General features: G+C 49.4%; 1 protein-coding gene across 1 annotated transcript in view; it reads right to left on the reverse strand.

The window, feature by feature from the left end:
• Nucleotides 1-23078, reverse strand: part of SLC18A2 (solute carrier family 18 member A2) — a 36199-nt gene that overhangs the window by 3746 nt on the left and 9375 nt on the right. The window contains exons 4-15 of the mRNA XM_045068980.1: nucleotides 21812-21870; nucleotides 21471-21554; nucleotides 21072-21164; nucleotides 20213-20302; nucleotides 20008-20051; nucleotides 19876-19936; nucleotides 17132-17227; nucleotides 6782-6860; nucleotides 6546-6597; nucleotides 5448-5511; nucleotides 3504-3623; nucleotides 3236-3369 (exon numbers count right to left, since the gene is read on the reverse strand). Coding sequence (XP_044924915.1) covers nucleotides 3236-3369; nucleotides 3504-3623; nucleotides 5448-5511; nucleotides 6546-6597; nucleotides 6782-6860; nucleotides 17132-17227; nucleotides 19876-19936; nucleotides 20008-20051; nucleotides 20213-20302; nucleotides 21072-21164; nucleotides 21471-21554; nucleotides 21812-21870 — 976 coding nt within the window. The remainder of the gene's footprint in view (nucleotides 1-3235; nucleotides 3370-3503; nucleotides 3624-5447; nucleotides 5512-6545; nucleotides 6598-6781; nucleotides 6861-17131; nucleotides 17228-19875; nucleotides 19937-20007; nucleotides 20052-20212; nucleotides 20303-21071; nucleotides 21165-21470; nucleotides 21555-21811; nucleotides 21871-23078) is intronic.

The following is a 23078-nucleotide window of genomic DNA, read 5'->3' on the forward strand; positions in this document are numbered from 1 at the left end:
AAAATAGAGATGGTTTTGCATATCCACTATGTAAATGTCCTGTAAAGGGATATATTTCTATAAATAGATTAATACAAGCAGGTCTTTGCCTGGCCCCTGCATTCAGGAAACAGTCCCCTGGAAGGACCCTAGAACAACCATGAGAGAGCCAAGAGTCCAGAAACTTCAAGAGTAAGACGCAAGAAACGTGCCCTATCTTCAAAAATAATTTTTCAATCTGAAAAAATATCCGTATCAGCACACAGCTATTCTCAGCCAGATATTCTGAGAGCCATGGGCTGCATGTCATTGTCATGTACCTAACACAGTTGTCGGGGCGCCTCGGTGGCTCAGTGGGTTAAAGCCACTGCCTTCAGCTCAGGTCATGATCCCAGGGTCCTGGGATCGAGCCCCACATCGGGCTCTCTGCTCCGCGGGGAGCCTGCTTCCTCCTCTCTCTCCCTCTCCCTCTCTGCCTACTTGGGATCTCTATCAAATAAATAAATAAAATATTAAAAAAAAACAAACACAGTTGTCCTCACATGGCAGAGTGGTTATTTCTTACACTTGCAGAGGGACCTGAGCGGCAAACAGGTTTTTTTTCCTCCACCGAACTGATGATGAAAGAAAGAGGAAGCGGGGGAGGGGAGGGGGGGGAGGGGGAAACAAAGAAAGAAGGAAATCGAATACACCAAACAGAAGAAACACTCAAGTGCTCACAAACTAATTCATGATTCTGTGACTGGGGACCCATGAAAACGGCATCCGATCTTCCAATATAAAACGGCTTAAGTCCAAACGTCTCATTATCAGAACACTGCCTAATGGAAGAATTACTTGCTCCCGTTTCTAGGCCATTTTCCGGCTCTCCCGTCCCCTGCATTTGGTAACTGCTCATCCTGAAGGCCAGCACTGGTCGGGACTGGATTTTCTCAAGTGGACAGTAACCGGTTCCGTCCCCTCAGTGGCACACTGCCAGCCCAGCCTCCCTCCCCCGATCATGAGGTTTCTTCCCGCTCTGCCGGCTCCGCGAGCAGGCCGCCGCTGTCAGCCACCCTCAAAGGCTACCATTCCACTAGGCAAATGCAACCCGGTGTGATACCTTCAACGAAGGGCAGCAGTTACGAGCAGCGAGATGCACGTTCCTCCCAAGTTTTTAATGATTCCTCTTGCGAGGCATGTATCGAGGACTTTGACATTTTACAGTGAAAGTGGCTTTCTGGAAGCCTGCAATGCTTGCTGCTTTGCCTCTCAAGATTGTCTCTTCCTCTTCCCTCAGCATTTTTAAGTGAACTAAAGCACAGAATTACATGAGGGAAGAGAAGAGGCTCCAGGCGTCTGCCTGCTTCCTGCAGGGCCTCATGGGGACCCCACAGCAGTAGCTGGTGGGCGGGCTGATCCCCCATTCATCCTCAGCCCTCGCTCATTTCCTCCGACGCCCCAGATAAGCCATCACACTGCTGCCGACACACAGATAACCCAACAGCCACTAACGTCCGCTGCTTGGCTAAGGAAACCATTCAGCAATCCTGGGGTCTCAGTAGCAAAAGGAAGTGCTCGCCTCACAGAGGGGACAAAGGGAGGGCAGCAGGGGACCTCTGAGCGGACAGTAAATCAGAGCACTTGGTAAAAGCAAGAAGCATGGGGTGGCACTGGAAATAATAACACATTTATTGAGCATTTACTGTGTGCTGAGCACAGGGCGAAGCAACCTGTAACATTCTTCTCCGAATCCTCACGGCACGGCAATGAGGCAGATGCTTTCATTTCCCCACGGCACAGTTGGGCTCCAAGGCCATTCCAGCCCTTCACCATCTCCCAAGAATCTTAAACAGCTTCTTGGGTGACAGGAGCATTTGTAGGTCTGGTTTTGGACAAAAAGGGTTGGGAATAACCTTCCTTCAGCCTTAAACTGATACAATGGCAACAGAATGACAGTTTTTAGTTGTTGCAGTGTCAGAACTTTCTGACCCTGGCTGGGGCAAGGCACAGTGCCTGGGTCAGGCCAGAAGACAGGTAGGAAGATCAACAAAGCACTACGGGTTGTTCAGAACTGGGGGGGGGGGGGGGTTTCTCAGCAAGAGGAAGGAAACAAAGGGGGGGTCTCCATCGGGATATTTCCGGGATATTTCCACAACTTCCATTCCTTTTCTTTCTGTCAAACGGGTTGTGAGCGATTCAAAATTACCTCAATAAAAGGCATAAGGCCAGTGCCCAATGCTGAATATATTTCTTAAATACATTGAAGGAATTGATGAATAGAAAGAATGCTCCGAACAAATAAAGGCGCCCATAGCCTAACTTTAGAATCTGCATCTGTTTTTAAACCCACTCTTTGGGGAAATTCATAAAAGGGCAGTTTGAGAAATGCCAAAGCATCAATACCCACTTCAGTTCGACCATCAGAAAGAACTTCTGATGTACCCCCAAGAGAGCATCACAAGTGACCCTCATAATCACAAATACCGTCTCTCCCCGCCTTGGTGATCTCATTCATTCTTAACCTAAACCACTCTTCTTCCAGCGGGATGAATCTGTCACCATGTGAGGTTTTAAAAACTCCACCACCAGGTCTGAGGGCTGTCAGGTTAACATGACTATTGCATTTCAAAATTCAAGTTTAAAACCAATACGTGAATCTGTTCAGAAGAGGAACACCTTACACTCAATTCTGTATATTTCATCTGGATGTGACTGTGGTTGTGAAATTGTGAATTTAAAGGTTACCCATGCTTCTGTGTGCCCAGAGGTACATATATGATAGTTTTCCAAAATGCTCTGTTATCTACACCAAAGCCATCTCCAGAATCTTTTGCAATAAGGACTGAAACACTATTACTGAAAGCTGTAAGGCTTAGGAGAAAAGCAGACAGCACCAAAAATGGCTAATCTTGGGACTTGGCACAAGAGGCAAAAAAAAAAAAAAAAAAGAAAGAATGTTCAAGATTTTGAAGAACTGAAGAAAATTACACTGAACTACCTTACCCCGTGTCTGGCTGGCAAAAGAGCTATACAGACTGCTAACATATGTATAAAAATCATTTCATTCTTCACATTTATAAACAAAACTTTTGAGACAGCAAAAGAAATATGGTCCATGTGGTATACACTCAAAAAGAACTCTGACCATTTATGTTTGAGTGTTCTGCCCAAAAGGAGCAGAAATGTATTTCATAACTAAGCCATGAAGAAACTACGCAGAAAACCATGCTAAAATGATCAAGAAACACTTGACTGCATCCTAAAATTTTCTTACCATTTTTTCTTCCTTGGCAGGTGGACTTCGAAGAAAAAAGCAGAGAGGAGCAAAAAGAATATCAATTATTCCAATAATGGTCATGAGCCATGGAAATCCAATTGCCTTTGCGACAGCCCCACCAGCAGAAGGACCTTTCAGGAAAGAGAGAATTAGATCAACCTCTCTCCAGATGTCTCACAGAGAGAAAGACACAAAAGTTTAAATAATTTTCAACCATGATCATGCATTAAGCTGAAACGTTGTTTTGAAAAGCCAGAGCCCTTACCTATGGCATATCCCATGCAGAATGCCACATCGGCAATGGCGTACACACTCCCGTAGACGGACACATGCCGCAGGTCAACCAGGTAGCCCATGATGGGCATCATTGATGAATCCACCATTCCTGCGGACAGTCAGGGAACATGGTCTATGGAGAACGGACATAACCCGAAAACGCGGGGAATATCAGGGACCGTGTCCGAACCTCACAGCCTCATCAGTTCTTCCCCAGTGGTCACTACCCGTCACTGAAGACCGACAGCCAGTCGTGGAGGCTGGGACTAGAACCCAGGCCACCTTTGCCTGTTCTCTACCTTACCTCACCTGTCCTCCACGGTCTGAAGGGCCCATTCTCCAAGGGAGAGCTCCAGTCCTCTGGTGACTCCCAGACCAGGCTTCACATCCAGGGGGGTTGCTGGCTGCCGGCTACCAGCCGTGTGGACCCCCTCACTTGCTCCCAGCTGGTACTTTCCAGATTAACTCTCTTCCGGTCCACAGGCCCCTTGCCCTCACCCAGGGGTCACACCTACAGGCCTCACACCTTAGCCTCACACACGGACCATAAGAAGAAGTTGGAAAGTATCGGGAAAGACGGGAAGGAATCAGGACATGAAGCTGTCTGAGGGATTACCCTGCCCTGCTCTCGGAAGAGACTGAAAGAGATCTGCTAATTTGGGGCTCTAACACCAACACCAAGGCCAGTATTAGAATCCTTTATTCCTTCATCAGTCAGGGACAGGCAGCCTAAAGAAAGAGCATGTGTGCTGAGGCCCCGGCTCATGGCCCTGGCGGGTGAGCACGGCCTTATCTCTCCAAACACTGGCTTTCCCACCCGTAAAATGGTGCAGATAACAGTCGGCTATGACGAGACCGTCTGTGGACACCTCCAGCGTGTGCTCCAGCGCTCGCTCCCTCCCCTCCACCAAGTACTAACGGCAAGAAGGGGAGGGGCGTTTCTTTCATTCAGTGAGTATGTATTCGTGCCCTAACGTGTGGAGGGTGCTGAGGCCATGGGGTGAGCGAAATGGAAGGTTGGACGGGCCGCAGGGAGTTGAAACATGCATCACGGTTGTCACTGACACCATGAGGGGCCGCGCGAGGACAAACCCGACCCAGCCTGGGGAGTGTGCAGAGCCTCCCTTCTCTCTTCCCACTGCACCGAAGATTCACTTCTTGACAGATTTAGCATTTACTCTTATTAGGCCCCATGTGTATATTACAAAGGAGAAACAAATGTATACTATTTATCAAAAGTGTGCTGGGTGCCTGGGTGGCTCAGTGGGTTAAGCCTCTGTCCTCCGCTGAGGCCAGGATCTCAGGGTCCAAGGATGGAGCCCCGCATCGGGCTCTCTGCTGAGCAGGGAGCCTGCTTCCCTTCCTCTCTCTCTCTCTCTCTCTCTGTCTCTCTGCCTACGCATAATCTCTGTCAAGTAAATAAATAGAATCTTTTAAAAAAAAATGTTCAGGAGGTTTTTCCTAACAGGTGACTGTCCCTCACATTACAAAGACTCGTCCCTTTGAAGGCGAGAAGTCCTGCAGCTCGGTGGTGATCAGTGCCTCCGTTCCTCTTTTCTGTACTAAACCTTATAAAAAATACAGGTGAGGTCTATGCCCACACCGGGTTCATGGGAGCAGTTCCGTGCACAGACCTGAGCCCTAACAAACGGGCTCTGAGGGAGGGATTTTCTTGTTTGCCCGAGGCCAGCCACGGAGCAGCCGTTTGCCTCTGTAAATATCAGGCTTTTCAACGTACTGATTTTCTGGAAATAAATGACCAGCAGGCAGAAGCAGGTCTATCTGTCGATAATCGACAGGCTGCCCACAGCCTCCTCTGAGGCTTCCGGAAATTTTAGGTTGAGGAAATAGACTCTGCCCAAATCAGACGAAACCTTTCTTAGTCATGGAGAAAACAAAGTTTCAAATTTCGGCATAAAGTTATGTGACTTACCAATTGCAAAGCCAACTCCAAAGTTAGGAGCTATGAGTCCATAAATGGTTTTTGCAAAAGGAATCTATAAGAGGAAACAACATTACACTAGAATCACAATATCCAACTGTAAATCTTCCAGGAAAATCTTCAGGACACGCTTTCTCAGGCCTAGTGTGCTTGTTTGCTTCTGAGGGAAGTGGGAAGAAGGAAGGGGACGGGGCTTGGGGGGGACCGGGACCTCCAAGCCTTTAGAAGCTGAAGCTGAAATGGGTTTTGCGACCACCAAGGAAAACTCGCTGACTGCCGGAGTCGAGATCGGCCTGGACCTCACTCTACTTCTGACAAGGACCAGGAGGCCTCACTTGCGGTGGATACTGGCCATTGGTAGAAGGTGTTTTATTCTAGGAAACAATCTTGCTATTGTTTCGGCTGGTAGTCTGAAAGTGTTTTATATACATTATTGATATATGTATAAATGTATACATATATATTACACATGCACACACATATATAAATTTATATGTATGTAACTTTATATTTATTATAAACTTTAAATAAATCTATAATTTATATGATCATATACAATTATATAAAATTTTATATTTTATATATAAAAATATAGAATTGTATATAAAAATATATAATTATATAATTATAAAAAAATTGTAAGTGAATTTATAAATAAATTTATAAATTTAAGTGAATTAATTTATAGGTAAATTTATAAATATAAGTGAATTCATTAATAAATTTATAAGTATAAATTTATAAATATATTTTTTGAAAATTTTATAAATATATTTATAATATACATTATAAACATCACAGTGTTTAAGATGTTGGGGGGAGTTGGGCACTGACATACACAGTATGCAAAAAACATGCTACATGACCTCCAACTGATTAACCTCAAATTAAAAATCTATTCCTTGGAGAATCTTGTCCAAAACGTTTAAGAAGATTAAAAAAAAAAAATTAGAGGAAAATGGAAGAGGTCATAAAACCAAATATCAACAAACTTTAAATGGTTATAAAAGGCTTCCTAGGGAGTCTAGTCCAAAGCAATAGTTTTATTTACAGAGCATTACCCCTTGTCAAATATCATCTTTTACTCACACATAAAATGCTGATGCCAACAATTATCATTCCTAGAAGAGCGCAAAGCCACCTGCCAAAAAACAAAACATAAAAAAGCACCTTTAATAAATGACCACTTCGAATTTTTCCTCAGGTCAAATCTTCAGTGGAAATCAAAGCAGTTGCCTGTGATAAGTAAGGCAGAATCATGCAGAATTTGCCTCAAAGAGCTACATTTTTCTAAGACAGTGGGCGCTGTCCGCATATCATCTTACCTCCCCATTTTGTGCGCGAGCATCCCAAAAATATTGGTTCCGATGAGATAAGAGATGCTAGCTGGCAAGAAAGCGATGCCTGTAAATTTATGAAAAGGACACCTTATCAGTATTGATCATCAGTCAACTGTTAGAAAAAGTAATAATTGTCAGACACCACGATGCTGATGAGCACCGAGGAGAGAAGCCCCAGGACCTACACGCAAGCAGCTAATATCCGGTGGCGGACGGATCCAGACTGGACCCCATGGGCCCGATCTGTCCTCACAAAGCTGCTGAGACGCTCCAGAAATGAAATCCGCTCCTCTATCAACAGCTCCATCTTCCCTCCATCTGTGCCTGCTGGTGGCTGCGTGCGACCTGACACGGGCGGCTCCCGCCGCGGGAGTGGGGCCACTGTGACCCCACGCGCGCCCCCGGCCTCACCCCCCTTTGTAACTTTACCACGGAAGGAAGACACAGGCATTAGGGAAAAAACGTGAGAACATTAAGGACCAAGAAAAAAGTTAAAATCATCCCAAACCCCCTCACTCCGAGGATGCTCACGGGGATCTCCTCCCGACAGTTTGTACCCACGAGTTCGCACACACTCAGATAAATGCGCGCACACGGGACTGTAAGAACAAAACAAAACAAAACATGGCTTTATGTTATTGTTCTATGCCCTGCTTCTTTCAACTAGCATTATGAAGATCTTTCCATGTCTGAAAAAAGAAATGTCCATGTGGTCCTTTTCTGTGACCGAGGCACGTGACAGAAATTGACATGTCCAAGGTTCCATGCTCTCCCAGAGACCTGGCATTCCTGGGGCCAACCCTGTGCCAATTTCCAGCTGCGGGTGGCAGTGGTTGCCTTGAACATCGTCTGTGCGTTGAACAGAAAGCCTCCTCGAGTCCCAACTGCCTGGCTGCGGGGATTGGTCCAGATCAGCTCTGTGTGGTCCCCATCTGTCATCACGACAATAGACCATCTCTTCTCGAAAGATGGCTTGTCAAACTAGTCATACTTTTGGTGTTCTTCTTGGACTCAGTTATACCAGGTTTGATTCTAAGCCTTGCCCACAAATGGTGAGCGCTGCTCTGTCCCCAATCCCACGACTGTAACAAGCCAGCACACACGCCAGATGCTAGACGGTCAGCAGGTGGGCACTGCTCTTGAAACGCACAGGGCCCGCGGCCTTTCTCGTCTCGGCAGCTCAGCAGCGCGCAGACAGACAGGTGGGATCTGGCCCCCGTCAAGCATACAGCAGCCTCTCCCTGCAGCTCTGCGAGCACGAAGGCCGTCAAACCCTCCAGGAGGCTGAGCCTGCCAGCACAGGCTGGATTTCAAAATGATCCAAAACCAAATCATCCTGGCCTTGGTGATCTGGGAGATGAGAATAAAGAGCGATCTCACTGCTGTGTTCTGGGAAACCATTTCCACCACGCTTGCATACAGGTGGCGAAATGACAGCTGGGCACAATCAGATTCAGCAAACACGACTGAGAGCATGGGCCCGGCTCAGGGCTACAGCGAAGCCAGTGGCTCTGGTCGCCATGAGCACGTCTCCAAAGGAAGGAATCAGATGACGACTGAACCGGGACGGGGCAATGTCGGGGAGCGACGCAGGTACGGACCCAGTACAGGTACGGAACCCAGAAGCTCCCCAAAGCAGCTCCTAACTAAGCCCAACCTTGAACACAACGTCAGAGAGTTAGTCTGGAGAAAGAAACCATGAAGGCCTTGGTCTCAGGACAGGTGTCTGTGGGGTCTGGGGAGGTTGTAAATGACGGGAGGAGCAAAGTAAGAGCACAGGTGCCGTGAGAAATAGCCTCGACACTGGGCCTCGGTGTCCGAGAAACAAAACATGGGGGGAAGGGCCTGGAGCCCCTCCGAGAAGGCAGCTGCTCGTCTTCCCAGACAGGAGGACCAAGACTGGAATATCTGATTTTTCTAGAAAAGCCTCAACTCGAGGTTCTTACATGAAACCTCTTGGGATGCATAAATGTTGGTGACTAAATGTTAAAAACACAAAGCCCTCACAGACTGACACTGAAGCAGCCAACCAATGCCCCCCCGCCCCCCCACCCCACCCAGGGCTGAACACCTGTGCACTGAACTTGGTCCACAGACATGGCCGTGAACTGGAGCCAGTGGAAGCAGATTGCAGAGAACCCGGCCAGGAGCCCTGCTTCCTGGTGAATCCTGACTCTAGGAGCCAAGCCTCAAGGCAGGGTCGCCAGCGAGCTCCAGAAGAAGCCCCCGATCAGCTACAGCTTCCTGACTTGCCAGTGGGGTGCTAAGCTCACCGTGGGACCCACACGTGGGCGCCCCTTATTTTCCACCGACAGCAGAACCTCTCGGGCCCCAAACTGCAGTGTCATGGCTCTCCAGGAAAAAGCACCAGAAGTCAGGCAAGAAACAAGATGTCCCTTTCACAGACTGGTGGAGGCTCCAGCAGGTCACCGTAACCTCTCAGAGCCCAGGAAACAGCGACCGTTCCTAGAGCACGCAGCTCACGGGAAGGCTTTGAGGTTCAGAGGGCAGCCCACCCTCCCCGTCTGAGCCCCCTGCCCTGTCCCTCCCTGTGGGCGCCTTACTGGCCTTTTACCCTGGTGGCCTGGCCGGCCCCAGACTGCAGCGAGGTCCTAGAGGGCAGGGGGACCACGTCACCTGTTCCGGGAGGCAACCAGGCGGCGCTTGGAACACAGCTGAGCACTTAGGGGAAAAAGATCGTGTGAGGGCACGGACTTCACAGAACCAAAGGTATTGAGGGAGGCCACTGTCCCTCGCAGGCAGAGCCCCCTTTGTGCAGCATCCTGGGGGCGAGAGGCGGCGGTGTGGTCTGGAGCTAGAACCCTCTTTTTCTGACTTCCAGCTTCAGACGTCAGGCTCCAAGCCCCGAGAGCTGTTCTACCACAGCTTCGGCCTCCTCGGCATGGCCAGGGCCCCAGCACAGCACACAACCGACAACCCGTTCTAGGGACTCAAAGAAACCTAGAAACCACAGTGTGCCTCCCGAAGCAGCCTGCCGGGTGTCCTAAGAGACCACCTGGCTTTGCTCAGAGACCCGGGCTGGGAGCCCACTGCTCTTCCAGACAGGTCTGTGAGGACGGCTCCCGCCAGGGGCTGGTGTCCTAACCCCAAGCCCGGAGCTTCCCATCTCTTCCACCCGCTGATCCTGCTGTGCATTCCAGAACCTTCCACCTCCTCCCCCAGCCTGGCCACCAGCACGGTTTGGCTTCCCTGATGAACCACCACCAGGGCTCTGGGTCGTGGCCAGTGACTGAGCACCAGCTGCCTCCCTTGTGTACAAGTTCAAGTGACTCCTCTACCTAGAAACGTGGTGCCCGGGACTGACCCCGCCCAGCTCCTTGCTGGGTGCACAACAGTGACCACTACCATCTGAGGAAGGCCTGGACGATTCACAGGGCTGGCTCCACCATCCGGCCCCTGGGTCACTCTGGGCTCCGGAGGCAGTCACGCCTGCTCTGGCCCCGGGGAGCCACCACTCATGCAGCCCTCATGGGGCTCATGCACACTGACCCGCACCCCCATCACACCCCCGCCGCCCTCCAGGCGGTGTTTTCCACCCCAGGGCAGGACTCTACCTTCTCACCAGAGAGAGTCCTTCTTGTTCCTTTCAGACCTTCATTCTGCCCAGGAAGATCTTTTTGGATCTGTCATGAACGGGTCAATTTGACCCTCCCCAAACCTGTATGCTGTGCAAATGCGACAAGAAGTCTTTGCATCTTCCCAACACAGGAGAGACGTGTGGATCGGCCGGCCTGCACACAGTGTGGGGGCTACACGTGGGAGCCTCTCCTTCTGCTGGGCCCCTGCTCTCCTAACTGGGGTGCCTGTACCTCCATACTTGCCCCTGCACCTACGAGAAAGTGTACCCACAGGGACTGTCCGCCCATGCCTGGGCTTTCGTGGAAAGCCTGGCTTTGACCACAGGTTCGCCGGGCACAAGAGGGTGAGGCTCTACCTGCCACAAAGCCCCCAAGGAACCAATGCTGGACATGCAGCCCCAGAAGGGATGGTGGGGATGCATCCGTGGGCTTCTTCCGAGCTCCCGATCACCCAGTCCTGAGGTCCGCAAGGGCCTGGTCCAGAACCAGAGTGGGGCAATGATCCGGGTTTGGCCTCCCTGGGAGGCTCAGGAGGCTGCAGTCCTCACATCCCAGAGTGACAGCATATGAGCAACCCTCTTGTCTTGGGTACCCAGCCAGGCTGGCCCTGAACATGCCTGAAGGTCAGGGCCGGTTGGGAGTGGAGGGGCTCCCCTGCCCAGCAGCCCGCTATCCTAGCCTCCATCCTGCACTGCAACCTGGACACCTCCTTAAAGAACCAGAAGAATCTGGCTCCACTCTTCTCTGGGCTGCATTGTCCAGAGCTTACGTTCCCTTTCAGTGTTTATAGGCCTCACCAGGAATGGGGTCCCTAAGCCTCCTGGCATCAGGGAGAGGTCATCTGACCCCAGACCTGAGGGAAAGAGAGATGCTGTGAAAGCATTCTCCCCTTCCAACCCAATCTCAGGGCCGACCCCAAGCGGCAGTGGTGTCTGGGCAATGGGCTCATAGGGAGCCCTCTAGAATATCGGCAGCCAACATCTACTGTCTCTAAAAATTATGGCCCAAACCACAGCGTTCAACAAAACAATCATGGATCACCCAGGTAGCTGGTAAGGCTCATGTGCTTTGACTTCAAGCCTTAAGGTCTTTTTCCAGAAATGCTGAGGGAAGCAGAGGGACAGAAGGGCTTCCCTTTTCACACTGGACTGGGGAGAGCTCACACATGGCCTCGCACAGGGAGGGGAGGCTGCCCGGGCCCCCTGCGAATGGCCATGCCCCCTGCCACCAGCCAGTTCTCACCACCACCCGCAGTCCTCATCCGGCACCCCCCACGGGGCCCTCCTCACCCCAAGGCTCCCAGGGCCTGAGGGGCTCTGGGAGAGCCGGGCCACAAGCTGCAGGGCTTGTGCTCCGCTCCCACCGGGGAGGACGGCAGAGCTACGGGATTCTCTTGAAGAAACACAAGATTCTCTTGAAGAAACACAAATCTCTGTCTGAGGCAGGAGGGGAGCCATGGCACAGTGGAAAGGGGCGGTGACCGTCAGACATCTGGCCTAGAAGATAAGCCCTAGGAGAGGACCTCCTGATAAAATCGGGGAGGCCTCCAGCCTGTTATCTGACCCAGAAGGCCCAGAGCCTCTGACGAGCTTTAAGGACTTCATAAAGAAGGCTGTCCAGAGAGGAACCAGCCGAGGAGCCTACTCATGGCCAAGATGCACTTGGTCAGGAAAAGAAGTCAATGAGGTGGGGACATCGGACCCCACAGTGAGCAAGCCACGTGCCCCCAGGACGAGGGGCGCCTCCTGGAAACGCCTGGAAGCCCAAACCACCACGGGGAGAAGAGGCACCCACGGTGTTGACAGCCAGCATTGGCAACAAGACAGGAAGAGCGTCTTCTCATCTTTTAGAAAACTGCTTTCCATTAACCCCCAGTTAGAAAAAGCTCTTCCGTCTGCTAAGTGCTGCGCCTTCCCTGGGAGCTTCAAGTCTCTGGGTTTCCTCTGGTAACTCCCATGCCAGGAGGTTCGAAGCTAAATTTCGGTCTACGAACTAGCCTTACTTTGGCTCCAAGAATCCTTCTACTGTCGCTGAATGTCTCCTGCTGTTTGGGGCTGGGTTTTGATTTTGTTTTGTGACATCATTTATATGCCTGAAACTCACCCTTTGCAAGCGCAGGGTCCAGTGGTTTTTAGAAGAGTCAGAGGGTTGTGCAACCATCAGCCCTATTTATTTCCAAACTACTTTTATCACCCCAAAGACGAACCCCACACCCATCAGCAGCCCACATCATCCTGCCCCGCCTAAACAATTTGGGACTTTTTAAGGAAGGAGTATTTGATGAAACAACACAGAGATTCAGTGGCACATCCAGAAGGACTGAGGTAGCGACAAGCTGGAGATGCCACCCGGAGGGACTAGAAAGTTGCCTGTGGGAAGGTTGGGGGCACTAAAAATGGCAGCTTCCCTTGGAACTGAGAGTCTCCACCCAAAGGTGGACATTTAGAAGCCGAGAGAACAATGAATAGAAAATAAATCCCCAGGGGCGCCCAGGTGGCTCAGTGGGTTTAAAGCCTCTGCCACCACGGTCCTGGGATCAAGCCCCATGGCTGACTCTCTGCTCAGCAGGGAGCCTGCTTCCTCTTCTCTCTGCCTGCCTCTCTGCCTACTTGTGATCTCTGTCTGTCAAATAAATAAATAAAATCTTAAAAAAAGAAAAGAAAAGAAATCCCCAGGAAGGATAATCAATAAATTCTTAAAGAAAAAGGTGTGTGCGCAGGGACCAGCTGCCCAGATATCCAACAATGTCCTAAAGCTCCAGGAATCAAACAGGAAATCACAGACACGGGAATTTCTGCCGACAAACGGAACAGAAGAGAGAACCCAGAGACAGACCCAAGGACACACAGTCATTTCAAGGACGATAAAGTTGGGAAAAATTGGGTGTGCCCTTAGGATAACTGGCTGGTCACACAGCAAACAGTAATCCCTGGTCCTTCTCCACACCATGCGCCTAAATTAAGTCCATGTAAATCCAAGATTTTAATGTAAAAAATAAATCATAAATTAGGGGAAAATATGGATGACAAAAATAATCTTCCCGTGGGGAAGGTCTCCCCGGAGCTTCCCTTGAAATGACAAGGACCTGAAGGGACAGACCGCTCTGACCAGCGGCATCTTAGAGGTTCTGAGTACGCAGTAAAACACATTTCTAAACTCAAAGGACATACAACAAAATAAAGGCAATATTTGTGAAACATCTGATAAAGGATTAATAAACATACCAAGAATATTTAAAATCAGTGAGAACCCAACTCCAAAGAAAAAATGGGCAACCTATCTTAATAAGAAATGCACAATAAAGGAAATAGGCATGCCTAATAAACACATGAAAAGATGCTCAATTGCACTCAAAGAATTTGTAAAAAATAAATCAAAACGAGACACCCCCCCCCCCAACAACCTTCTCACATATGCAACTAGGAAAGGCTGACAGTTCTCATGTTAGCGCAGCGTTACTAATTCCCGAAAGCCCACTGCACTTTCAGGAATTTGCACACAGTTCCACTTCCAATCATGAACAGGAATGCATGTAAGAATATTTTGCTACAGTATGGTTTCTAAATGGCAAAAACCAAAACTAACCTAAATGGCCAATGATAGCAGCTGGTGGAAAATTTATGGTATAACCTTAAAATAGAACAATATCCAATCATTAAGATGAATGATAGGCTTCTGGCTAAACAGGGCAGATTATATCTATAGGTTTTTCCTCCATTCCCAACCCAAATTGTTTTAATTTTAATAAAGGAACAAAAGAAAGCTCCACACCCTCCCCCTCAATGCCCAAAAACAGACGAAAAGAAAAAGGAGAAAATGCAGTGAGAAGAAGAAAGAAGCAGAGAGAGACCAGTGAGGGACACAGCAGAAAACACTGGAACCTTCTACTTGCACATAGGGCAGTCAACAAGAAGCAACAGCTTTTGTGCCTCAGAACCCAGAACATTCAGAAAAATGAAGGCTCCAGGTACTGTGAATGTAAGGGAGGCTGTCAACAGGAAAGATGTTTGAAAGGCTAGTTTAAGAGACTTGGACTCCCCAGTTCTCAACTGCTCACCCTGGCAGGAGACCGCTTCTTTAGGGAAACCAAACTCAACTAGCCCAGGGGCCCCAGGCAGCATGGAGACCAGGGATAGCCTGAGACGCTGTGGCGGGAAGTGAGTGGAAGTCTTCCTACCAAATGGTAAGACGTTGTTATTTCAATGGCCCTTCCACACATACAACACCACTCAGAGTAAATATGAAAGGACTCTTCAAATTTAAGATATGAAGACACCAATTATAAAAATTCATTAGACAGCTTAGAAAATGAAAATTAAGAAATGAGCATAGGGGCACCTGGGTGCCTCAGTGGTTAAGCCTCTGCCTTCGGCTGGGTCATGATCTCCAAGTTCTGGGACTGAGCCCCATACATCAGGCTCGCTGCTCAGCGGGAGGTCTGCTTCTCCCTCTGCCTCTTCCCCTCACTTGTGTGCGAGCTCTCTCTCTCTAGTGAATAAATAAAATCTTAAAAAAAAAAAAAAGAAAGAAAGAAATCCCTGGAAATAAGAAAAGGCAAGATAAATGAAACGGATAAAACACAGAGGGTCCAACATTGAATCAAAAAAATGAATAGTAGAAGAGGGAAAATAGAGTAGGGGGAGGATTAACTAAAGAAATAATACAAAATGGTTTCCCAGAACAGAAAGGAGCAGCTTCTCTGGTGAACAGGCTAACCAAGCAAGTGTCCAGTACAGATGAAAAAGATCCCACTGCAAAAACCATCATGGACATACATAACCTAGAGAGGAAGAGAGCCTTCCAGCACTTACAGAGGATAGGGACTGAGACTGACACTAGCCTCCTCAACAGCAACCCTGGACACCAGAGCACAATAGGTCATTGGCCTCAAAACTGAAGAAAAGAAATCTCCAACCAAGGATCATACACTCAAATAGACTAAGTCAACCAGATAGGAGAATAAAGATGTTTATTGATATGCAGAATCTCTGAAAACTTTACCTGCTATTCACCATCTCTCAGAAAGCAGCTAGAGGATGTGTTCCATCATAATGATAGAGTAAACCAAGAGAAAGGAATATAGAGGAGAAGGATACAGGAAATAGAAGAGAGGGAAAGATACTCAAATACTGGATGACCTAGTAAGTAAGTCCAGACTGGAGCAAGACAGAGTAATGTGCAACAAATGTCCACAAACAAGAAAACACAAATGGGTTGGGCTTGCTGATGTACTTGGCCATATTTAAAGGGCCTTTCCCCTCTGCCAGAGAGTCTGGGAATATGTTCATAAAGGCTACATTGAAAACTAAGAAAACGGGAAGACATGGCAATAACTAACTCTAGGAAAAACAAAAGTCTTTCCATTTTCTTAGTTTTTAATGTAGTCTTTATGGACATAAAGTCTGTAAAAAGAAATAACCATAAAACTCTCTGCAGCTCTTCTTTGAATATTTACCTAGTCACAATAATGGCAATACTGAATGCTAATCTTAACAACAAACAATATAACTTTGAAAAAAACAGAAGTTGAGAAAAACAGGTGAGTTGGCTGTTTGATATTTTCAGGTGGAATAATAATGGCATTAAATCTCCATCTACCACGTTAGGGAGCTGGTAGACAATGTCAGATATTGGACAACTTAAAAAAAAACAGGAGTTACACATATTATTTAGAGAAATAAATTAGCAGAAGAAAAATCTAAAAGCACTGAAGGTGATCAAATCTGAGAAAGTGGGTTGGAGATGGGGAGGCATGGAGCAAAGACTGCTGGCTTTCTCACTATAATTCTAATAATGTTATTTTATTTAAACATTAAGTACATGTGTAACTGATAAAAATTTAAATGTAATTAATTTTGAAAATTACATCAACCCATTCTGACATGAAAATATGAACAAACAAGAGGTCACACAGTGATACAATTGGAAAGATCCCACTTGGGTTGGGCTTTTAAGCATCTCACGCATGGCGATAAATGCAGAACCATTTGGAAAAAGACACAAAACTATTAATGATGAATATCACAGAAGATTGGGCTGGCAGGAAAGATGAACATGAGATTTTAAGACCGACTTCCTTGATCTATATACTTTGTTTTTTTAATAATAAAGCATGTAGTACTTTCTAAATTAGAAGTATTAAAACTAGGGGCACCTGGATGGCTCAGTGTGTTAAAGCCTCTGCCTTCGGCTCAGGTCATGATCCCAGAGTCCTGGGATCGAGCCCCGTGTCGGGCTCTATGCTCAGCAGGAAGCCTGCTTTCCCCCTCTCTCTGCCTGCCTCTCTGCCTACTTGTGATCTCTGTCAAATAAATTAACAAAATCTTTAAAAAAATAAAAATAGTGTTAAAACTAATCGTCTTAAATCCTGCTTGTTAGCCTCTTTCACATAAATTTTACTGCTCTTCACATACATTTAACTAGTCTAATTCAGAAACATGGGGAGATGCTGAATGTATTTTTGTGCTCTCATTTCTGCCCAGATCTGATGCCTCTACGCTAATTCTGCATCCATCAGGGATGATTAAAAAACAAAACAAAACAAAAAACAAACAAACAAACTGGAGTTGAAACAGACCCCAAAGGGCATTGCTATCCTAAGCACAGAGCCCATTAAGTGTCAAACAGAAACCACCATGTTATCATCCTGGTACATGCAGCTTGACAGGGCTACAAAGATAGGACTCGCCCTGGGGACAAAAGTTCTAGAATCAGAAGCTCCCACTCCGGTCCTTACCCAGCTGCCACTTGCGGGAACACATGGTCTCCATCATCCAGATGGGCAGGGCTGGCTCCAGCATGGCAATCCCCATGTTTGCAAAGCAGATGGACCCTGCAAGGAAGGAAGAAGGTTAGTGTGCTTCTGTTTTGGGTCTTGAGCATCTCTGATGCCAAACACAGTTAAACCCCACATGCTGGGGCACCTGGGTGGCTCAGTGGGTTGAGCCTCTGCCTTCGGCTTAGGTCATGATCCCAGGGTCCTAGGATCAAGCCCTGCATTAGGCTCTCTGCTCAGCACGGAACCTGCTTCCTCCTTCCCCTCTCTCTGCCTACTTCTCTGACTACTTGTGATCTGTCTGTCAACTAAATAAATTAATAAATCTCTTTTAAAAATAAATAAATAAACCCCATATGCCCACAAAAGAACAATCCACTGGGAGGCCCAGAACTTCTACTTTTGTGAGGAAAAGATAAATAACAGGTCAAGGGGAGAGTGAGGAGGTTGGGTTTATTATTACTATCATCACCGTTACTAAATAATAATCAAATATTAAGTTAAATCTATTAAAATGAAATACTAATAACTAAAATTAAATATTAAATTTAAACAAAGTATTAAGAAACGTTGTTTTCAAACTAGAATCCCAGAGTCATAAAGGAATTGGAAGGAGTCTCAGACTCCCTCTGACTACCCATCCCAACCTATTGATGAAGGAGTTCTAACTCATTAGCCAAGTAACTTGCCTAAGGACGCCCACCAATGTGGGCCACCCTCCGACCACACCAGACCCCAGCAGCTGGAGGCTCCTGAGCCTGTTTTACTGGGCAATGAACACAGACACCTCTAAAGATGCTTGGGATGTCCCCAAACCCAGTGCATTCAGTACAGATGGGCTGTTGAGGGATTTTTTTTTTTTTTAAATCAACTAACCCTATAGGGTATTTCTACAACTATCCATCACCACCCTGTTAACCAGAACCCTTAGTAAAGGTAGAGCCATCAGGGAAGAAACCTCCCCTGCGGTGCTGGGAGCTTCCTGGGCCGCATCCCTGGGAACCTCTAATTTGCCAGAATCCTGAGTCAAAGAACATTGTGCAACGGTGATTAAGGAGCTCACATAGTAAAGAAAGGGGTTTTTTTTAATGCATCTTGACGTCAGAGATGGAACACAGAAAGGATGCGGACATGACTGGCTCCCATCACCCGTCTGCTGTCTTCCCAGATTCGCAGCTGGTCTATTTGCTGTCTGTGAAGTAGGGTCAAACTGATAGTGTCGCTATGTCTCCCCTGTGACCCAGGGCCCATACTCTGAACCCCTCCTTGTCCACCTCTCACACAGCAAACTGACACCCCGGCCCCAAACCTCCCCAGGGCCAGGCGCCAGGCACCCGGGGACGGCCCCCAGCCCCAAAGCCTGCAGCCCCGCCTTGCTCATCCCACGCCAACCTCTGGCCTAGGCAACCTGCTGCTTCCCCAGGGGGCCCTGAGTGGCATGGTAATAAAATGTTCCTTTCACTAGCACTGATCCCTCTGGGTCATTGCTCAGTCACCTTCATAAGTTAAAATCCCACTAGAACAAGTAAGATAAGCCTGACCCCCGGATCCCTCTGCCGAGGCTGCCTGGAGATGCGGTCACCCAATAGTGCGGGATGGTTCTTTCCTCCCTGAGCCAGGGTGAGGCGGTGAGGGTCGAAGAAAGCCCCAGGCAGTGGGCGCTGGGCTGCAGGGAATCCGCTCTCACCACACAGCTCCTCACTCCGCCCGAGACAGCCCGGGCTCCATAGGTGTCTGGGCACTGGAACGGTCCCCTCATCATGCTAGGGACACAGAGAGATCCCCTGCATAAGGAAGTCACACCAGGTTCGCAGCACTGGTGCCAGCTAGCCTGATGGAGAGGGTCTAGACCAGGGTGACACCGGTGCCCCCCAACCAAATCCAGCAGCAGAAGGCCTCAAGGAAGCCGGCCTGGGGCATGACGAGGCTGAACCGGAACGCTCGCAGGTAGGGCACCGTCCAGCTCAGCGCCAGCCGCGCCCGTGACCGCTGCTTAGACCAACTGCACGCTAACCGCATCTGATGCTACTTCAGGACTGCCCTCTCCTGGCCGACCCCAACGGCCGCTGCCGACCAGGGTGCAGGCCCAGGCAGCAAAAGGCCAGCCGCCTGCCAGGCAGTCCCAGGCCCACCTCACGGAGAGGGTCTTGGCAGGACAGCTTCTTGGATAAATGAGGCCCATTATCCTCCCACAAACCATAGAACCGGGGCTTCCTCTGAGCCCATCTAGGCCAAGCCCCCGAAGCTGGAACCTTCTATAGACAAAGGGGGTTTCCTAGCAGCCTGGCCAGTGCTGCACAGCGTGACGGCTCCACGGGAAGGCAGCTGTCCTCTGGGGCTCTGCCGTCAGCCCTTCCTCATGCACGGCCAGGTCAGTTAGACCGCCCACCCACGATGCCTGCAGTGAGGCCACCAACTCCCTCCTGAAGTTCAAGGCCCAACAGTGACAGCCACTGACACAAACAAAACTCTGGGTCAGGGCATCTCCGTGACCCAGACCTCTGTGCCGCAAATGAACACCAGGAGAGGAACTTGGCTGAGAGTCGGAGATTAATGGTGGAACAAAGTCATTCCTTGTGACGCAGGTAGAGCCCCTGGGCTGCTCATGACTCTCTACGGCCCAGCGTTCTGGTTCTCCCTGGTTCTCACCATCCACCCCCCACGCCTGGGTGGAGAAGACTTGGGGAGACGGAGGGCAGTTTCACCTGCGGCGATGAGGATATACGGGTCCTTCAGCAGAGTGGTTAGCGGCGTCCCCTTCTGGCTCTGTCAGCAGAAGACAGGGGTTAGAAAGGTGGATGTGGCCACCGCCACACGCTCCTTCCCCAGGGGCTTACCTCTGGCTGGACCCGGGACGGCTGGAGCACGAAGAGCTGAATAGCTACGAGGCCGGGGGGGAGGGGAAAAAAAAAAAAAAAGAAAGAAAAGAAAAAAGAAAAAGAAAAGAAAGAGGTGTGGGCACAAGCACCTGCTGAAGTGGGTCACCTGCTGACACAGGTCACGGCCGCCAAGGTCATGGCCAAGGTGCCCACATGGACTCACCTCCATCCAAGAGCACCAGGGCAGCCAGCACCAGGAATGGAGCGGTCTTGCCCACAAACTCGTAGAGCACACTCCCAAAGGGGGGGCCCACTGCAAGGAAGAGAGAGAGAGGCTGGCGCCAGGCCCTGGGACTGATCCCCGCCCCCCCGCACCCACTCCACCAGAACCATCCATTTGTTTCTTGAGTTTGAGTCTGTACTTTGTTCCAAAAACTATTTGGGCCGGCCACCCTACATTCTATTCAGGTCAAGTTGCCTGGGCAATTTCTCCAAGCGGTTCTATACCCAAGACATGGGCAAGAGCATATCAAGGTCCCCCCAAAAGTAAAGAAAGACCAGAGAGAAACCAGAGCCAGGCCACACAACTGTGCTGCTTAAGGAGCACAGGAAAATGGGTCAGCGAGAACCTTGGTCCTTATCAACCAGCATGGGCAGAACTTCGGGCTCCCGAGTGAAGCCCGGGAATGCGACAGAGAAGGCAGAGGACCCAAGTCTCCTCTCCGCCAGCCGGGACGGGGGAGAGACAGACTTGGAAGGTAGCACAGTAGGAAGGTCCTCGGGAGGGATGGTAACCCAGAGAAGGCCCAAGAGAAAGGAGCTTTGCAGACTGTCCTGTTTCAGCCTTCATTTTACATCTGGACCGGTGAAGGTCTGGGATTTTTTCTTTTTTGCCCAAGGTCACCCAGCAGGCTGGGAGGTGGAGGCAGGGGAGCCCACACCCTCCCAGGTCAGGAAGGTCCCACCAGTTTTCACAGGCTCCATGAACGTAGGGGATAACAAGCAAATGAACTCCGAGTGGACTCAGGGAGCACTGGGGCCCTCCTCCCACAGCAGACAGGCCTCCAGGTGCCCTTGCCCACCTAGCACTCCCATGGCCAGGCCTCCCAGGGCGATGCCCATGGCATTGCCTCGCTCTTCGTCATCCGTGTACACACTGGCCAGCATGCCCATCCCTAAACAGGAGAAGAGACGGTCAGCAGTCAAGCTCTCCGGGGAGCACCCAAATAAATCATCTGTGACTCACCGCCCTCCCTCTCCGACCCAGACCTGTGATCTCCCAAATCGGCCAGATTCACAGAAATGGAAGACCAAGCCAAAGCCAAGGAAAAACCAGTACCCTTCCTAAGCACCCCTCCCCAGGCACCATCGGGAATCTCATGATTCCCTACATTATTCCAGCTAATTCTGCAGCCGGGGCAAGGCTGATGCCCCCACCCCCGCCCCGGGGCCCTGACTTACTGGGGCTTTTGCACACCTACCGGCTACAGACGAGCAGGAGGAGCCGATGCCCTGTAGCGACCTGGCGATGAGCAGGAAGGCGTAGCTGCTAGAGAAGGCGAACACTGCGGAGGGAGCGGCCCAGCCGCGTGTCAGTGCCAAGCTGACACCGGGACCTCCCACCGCCAGCTCGCATGGGCATGTGAAGCTAGTCCTTAACCTGATGGTGCTTTTGTGCCATGAACAGCTCGACTGACCCCCTTCTGCAACTGTGGCCAATACACAACACCCTAAACACAGGGCTGCAGCCTCGATTCCCAGTGTGGGGTCCTCGGAGCCCATCCCATGACCCGCGCACAGAAGGCAAACAGCAGACACTTACTAATTGTTGACACAAACATGATGCAGAATCCCGCAAACATTGGAATTGGGTAGCCAATTCTGCAAAAGAGAAGCATGGGGAACGTTTGGCAACCTTCTGTATTTTTCTAAGGCTTTATACAGAGTCTCTCCTGCCTACCCTTTGGGATCAGGCGGATAAGTATTTGGTCAACTTTTCTGAAAATTCATATAGTCGGTGCTTCCTGTGTGACCTTTCCGTGTTTGACTACCTCGAACGTGAATACATTTCACGATTGCCACTCTGAACAGAAATTTCTCTGCAATAAATGTTAACACAATATTGGCAAGTAACACAAAGCATGTCTAAAATATACAACAATTCTTTAATTAATTACTGTCTTTGCTAGAGATTCTCCAAAGGGACAGTGGCAACTGAATGAGTCCAGTAAAAGCTCATCAAGTGATTCAACTGGCGGCGGAGACAATGTGACTACATCTCAGAGGCACTGGGATGCAAGAAAATATTTGAGTCTATCTCCACGTTGACCTCAATGGGACCAGCCTAGAAAAATAGGCCTCGTTTTCTGTGCAAAAATTCAACACCCTGATTGCTCACAAAGACCACAATCCATACAGGGCTCTGCCCTCAGGGTGGACAGGGGTGGTGGGAAGACCCTGCCTGGTCTTTGGGTATCACACTGGCCCACCCATGGGAGCCGAGCTGGCCACCACCCACCTGCCTGCACAGGAGGGAGGACAGAATGAGATATGGATGAGCAACTGCTACCAGGGGACACAGAAGAGGCTCCAGAGAGTGTTTCCTCCCTCACTCTCTTCCTTCTTTCCTCTCTGTGTCTGCAGGCAAGCAGACCGCTTGGTTCCTGCCTATGCATGGGAACGGAGAGTGAAGGCAGCTTCTTGGTCCCTGCTGCCTTGGGAGGGGGTTCAACGCTGGCTGAGCAGCCATGCTTGAGGCAGAATAGCCCAGAACATCTCCAGGCTCTGTGTCCTCCCACGCCCAAACCTTCCCACCCCCAGAAGCTCCTGGACAGGAGCCAAGTGAGGACCAAGGAGTCTTGAGTCCACAGCCACGCAGCCTGGAAGGGCTCTTCTCTTCACCACCTCCCCAGGAAGCCAAACGACGTATGTGGCTTTAAATAGAATCTTTCCAAAAGTTCCTGGTCATACTCAATCCACCCCCCCACACACACACACCTTTTTTTTTTTTTTTAACTGCTTCATGTGCTCCAGAAACTAGCAAAAATACAAATAGCATCTCAAAATCATGCCAGATTCCCAGACAGCCC

Source organism: Mustela putorius, unplaced genomic scaffold, assembly GCF_011764305.1.
Source record: "Mustela putorius furo isolate JIRA1106 unplaced genomic scaffold, ASM1176430v1.1 tig00003909_pilon_pilon_pilon, whole genome shotgun sequence".
Lineage (NCBI taxonomy): Eukaryota > Metazoa > Chordata > Mammalia > Carnivora > Mustelidae > Mustela > Mustela putorius.